The sequence below is a fragment of the Nymphalis io genome, chromosome 19 (genome assembly GCF_905147045.1).
Source record: "Nymphalis io chromosome 19, ilAglIoxx1.1, whole genome shotgun sequence".
Taxonomy (NCBI): Eukaryota; Metazoa; Arthropoda; class Insecta; order Lepidoptera; family Nymphalidae; genus Nymphalis; species Nymphalis io.
In genome coordinates, this window is record NC_065906.1 from 1,928,332 (window position 1) to 1,932,841 (window position 4,510).

Genomic DNA, 4,510 nt, shown 5'->3' on the forward strand with positions numbered 1-4,510 from the left:
TATCAAACGAAGGAACACAACAATACTTAGTATTGCTGTTTGCGGTGAAATATCTGATGAGTAGGTGGTACCTACCCAGACAGGCATACACAACCCCTTAACACCAAATAAATATTTCTGTTATGATTAAAATTCATATGTAAAATGTAATAGAAAATAATGTAACAATTGATTTAATTAATTATTTTATAATAATTTATAATAAAGCTTATTTTTTTATATCACTAAGCTGTGGAGCAGTTGGGTTCCAATAGTATTTTTCATAGATTTTGTTCCAAAATTTCCATTCTTCAACAAACAGGCCCGTCTTCATTTGCAATTTTTTGTCGATTTCCAAATAGTTTTGGTTTTCACTTGTATAAGGTAGCCATTTGAAGGGAATGAGGGAAGATTCGAACGCTGTTGGATTTCTGTAAATAAAATATAAAATAATATATGGTATTCTACAGCATTGTAATTGAAACTTATATATTTATTATAACTAGTAACTCATAGGAACATAAAAAGTTTTACCGTTTCCATTTTTACTAAGTTATGTAAATAGTAACTTTATAAGTATTCAATTCATAAAATAATGAAGTGAATGTACCAATGCTAGGCGAGACCCTCTATGACGAGAAGGTTTGGAGCTAATTCTCCCACGCTGTTCAAATGCGGTTCGGTGGATACCATTGTTTATTTAATTAATTTATTTGAACTAGCAAACTACGTTTCACAGATAAAAATCAAATTATTTGTTTCACATATAACATATACCCATGTTTATATATAGGTTCAGCTAATTCAAATTAACTTAAAAAACTAAATTGCATAATTATAGAAAGAGGAAAATAAAAGTGAGGCCAAAAATAGGGAAACACCAAATCATAAAAAAGATAGTCTATATCTAAGAAACAGATTTAGGTGTCTTAATTAATAATTGCTTAATTAAAGAAAAATAAATAGTAGCTATCATATTATTTAGAAGCCGAGATGGCCTAGTGGTAAGAACGCGTGAATCTTAACCGATGATCGTGGGTTCAAACCCGGGCAAGCACCACTGAATTTTCATGTGCTTAATTTGTGTTTATAATTCATCTCGTGCTTAACGGTGAAGGAAAACATCGTGAGGAAACCTACATGTGTCTAATTTCACTGAAATTCTGCCACATGTGTATTCTACCAACCCGCATTGGAGCAGCGTGGTGGAATAAGCTCCAAACCTTCTCCTCAAAAAGAGGAGAGGAGGCCTTTAGCCCAGCAGTGGGACATTCACAGGCTGTTACGGTACGGTACGGTATATTATTTAGATTATTACTTATGTAACTTACTCGTATTTAACGAAGTCAGTCCACATCATAGTCATCCGTTCTCTCGTATCTAAGTCCTTATAATTATTCGACCATCCAAAAAAGTCAAGAACATACGCCGTCTGATCTCTGTGACTTGCGCCTTTAAGTCTGTCCATGTAGTTATGTTCTATATTCAACTTACCAACGTAAGAAAATTGGTAAACATAAACAGGTTTTTTCGTCATTTTTGCACGTAAATTAGCTGATCTCATAATATTATATTTGAACATAGAATCAGAGAAGTAATTAACATAATTCTGTAACGTATCAGCCTTCACTTCTTTACCTTGGAAGTAATACTGCTTAATTTCTCGAATTAAATCATTTTTAGATTTTTCATCTTTGAATTTTAAATCTGCTGGAAGAAATTCGGAAAAATCTTCATTCATATCTTCTCTCCATTCACCGAATTTAATACTCCGACTTATACCTTCCATGTTTGAGAAGCCTGTTATAATTGCAATATCCTTGTTAAAACCTTTTCTCATTAATTCGTAGGGAGACTCTGTAATTGTTGGCTCTATTCCTTCTATTATGTTCTCAATACATGGAGCGAAACCAAATGTACTATTTTTTAAATAGTAATTTAAACTTTTTTCTGCTAAATCATTTACAGTAGCATTTAAGTAGAATTCTGTTAGTTCATCTAAGCTATCAGTTCCATTGTAACCTAGTGATAATGCTACGTTCTTAGCTGTAGCTAATGGATTTCTATTAATGGTGAAAGGCGCTAATGCGGAACCACTTTCTAAAATTAATTTGTTAAATAAACCAGTCGTTGCTTCAGATAAAGAAAGAAGTTCAGCCATTGCTGCACCTACACTAAATCCTGCGAGAGTAACTTGGTTAGGATCGCCACCAAAGTTTTTGATATTCTTATTAATCCATCGTAAAGCAGCAACTTGATCTTTCAAACCAGCATTTCCGGGTATTTCTTTATTGCCTAGACAGGCAAAACCAAATGCTCCTAATCTGTAGTTGAAACTGACGGTAATTACGTCATGTCTTGCTAAATAGTTGAAATGAGCCATATTGCCGCTTCCACCGGAAAATGCCCCGCTATGTATGTAAACAACAACCGGTACAAGATTATCATCTGATGCTACTTTCGGCGTAAGTAGATTGATAACGAGGCAGTCATCTTCTCCATCTAACATTATTTCATCGTTATTGTCACCGGTATAATAGCATTGATGACATATTGTTGTTTTTTTCGATGCGTCTAATATTCCTTCCCAAGGCTCGACAGGAAGTGGCGCCTGAAATGATAGAAAATATTTTTTATATTTAACAAATTGATGTTAGAAATTAGTCACAAGCCTTATAACCTAATAATGAACCCTAAATGAGAAATTTAACTGTAAGTCACCTGTATATACACATGCGTGTGGATATTTTATGATGAGTTTGCCGCTTTTTATTATATATTTCTAAATATTGATATTTTCCAATCGGTAAAATACTAATAATACTTCTAATCTACATACAAAATTTTAAATGAGCTCATTAGACCCATTCGGAGACTCGTCAATAGGTCCCGGAAGAAAATTTCATCAAATTTGTGTGTGTTTCATTATCTTTTATTTGCTTTTTATTTGCTTTTATTTAATATAATATATTAATGTCATATAAGTATAATTAAATCTTCATTTTAATTTAAAAAAAATGATATAATCAATATATTTCGCCTGAATTCACGTATTTTTTTTTATAAAATGTATAATTTTATAATTACTGCTTTCATTCAGAGTAATTATAAATAAAATAAAAAATATAATAATATGGTAATACAAATGATAACTGGCAATGTTATATGTAATACAAAAATAAAAAAATATATACCTGAAATCGATCCCTTCCTTTTGGCAACGTAGCGTACGGTATGCCGAAGAATTGATAGAATTCGCCGTCCCAATACTTTTCACCTTTCACGATGCCATCTCCCAACGTGACAATTTTATAATCTTCCTCTTCAGCGAGAACGCTGTTCACAAGGAATAACAATACGATCGCTCGCCACATATTCCTAAACTAAAATGATTAATTAGGTGATAATGATAAAACCCTGATAATTGTGTATTCGGTGATAACTGATTATTTGGCCAAAACAAAGTTGAACACGTAATACTAACCTTATCTAGCATGTCTTAAAATACAGTAGGCGATTAGATAATTGTATAGAAATCTATAAGTACTTTGATTTTTATTTAAAAAGTAACAGCTTGTGAAGTTCTCGTTACTATATTAAAGCCTACTCACCTTTTTGAAGAATTTTTGGAGCTAATTCCACCAATAAGAATTGGTGGATATTCATGTATTAGAATTTCAGTGAAATAAAATACATGAATGTTACTTCACGATGTTTTCATTCAACAAAAATGAAACACATGAAAATTTAGTGGTGTTTGCCTTTGAACCTGTAATCATCAATTAAGATTCACGTGCTCTAGCCAATGTGTCAATGAGTAACAATTATAATGTTCGTTTTTATGTTTTACTTAAATAATAAATAAATACTCAAAATAATAAATAAACGACTCTACGCATAATTGGTTCTTTATTTGAATATTATATTATATTATATATATCTGTGTAGTAGTTGCAAATTATCATTACGGACAAATTAATAAATACACGGTAATAAAAAAGAAATTTGGATCTTATCAATAAAGTTCTTATAAAAAGCATATATACCATAAATAGTCAAAGCACTTTAAGCTCTCTATATAATAAGCAAATGATCATTATCCTTTGCTTATTATATATTTATAGACGCTGGACTGTAAGCACTACCAACTTCAATACCTCTGGCTGCTACCGAGAATGCCTTGAAAAACCATATCTTTATTTTTACTGCCCTGGCCTGGGATTTACATTTGGAACTTCGAGATCTGTCTTACAAGTTGGTCACTAGATCAGGCAGCTAAAACATGAATAGACAAGATCATAAATTTAAAAACCTATATCCAAGATGTTCCAGGTAGAAAGTACAAGGAAAACAAAGTTACCAATGACGTTATTACACTTTGCATGGTTTAAAGAAGGTAGTATAAAGAAAATTTAAATACGAAAAACTTTCCAAACTTTGGGTCATTTCCGTGCAGTGCTTTTATCTTTAGCCCCAAGCTTTGAATTTCAAGACGGTCGTTCGAGTTTGTTTCGAGAGCTTTGTCTACAAA

The 4,510-nt window shown here is 31.9% G+C and overlaps 1 protein-coding gene across 1 annotated transcript; it reads right to left on the reverse strand.

The window, feature by feature from the left end:
* Positions 1-208: 208 nt before the first annotated feature.
* LOC126776148 (esterase FE4-like) lies at positions 209-3,475 on the reverse strand. The gene is made up of 4 exons (XM_050498449.1): positions 3,464-3,475; positions 3,174-3,362; positions 1,311-2,590; positions 209-410 (listed from the first exon to the last, which is right to left on the reverse strand). Exons 1-4 carry the CDS (start codon positions 3,473-3,475, stop codon positions 209-211), a joined length of 1,683 nt encoding a protein of 560 aa, XP_050354406.1.
* Between the last annotated feature and the right edge of the window lie 1,035 nt (positions 3,476-4,510).

Bases quoted from the DNA above. Each gene is read 5' to 3' on its own strand.
- LOC126776148 (XM_050498449.1), bottom strand. The intron at 2,591-3,173 runs GTATATATTTTT...CTATCATTTCAG, and splicing joins AAGGAAGGGATCGATTTCAG to GCGCCACTTCCTGTCGAGCC. The intron at 411-1,310 runs GTAAGTTACATA...TTTTATTTACAG, and splicing joins ACTGACTTCGTTAAATACGA to AAATCCAACAGCGTTCGAAT.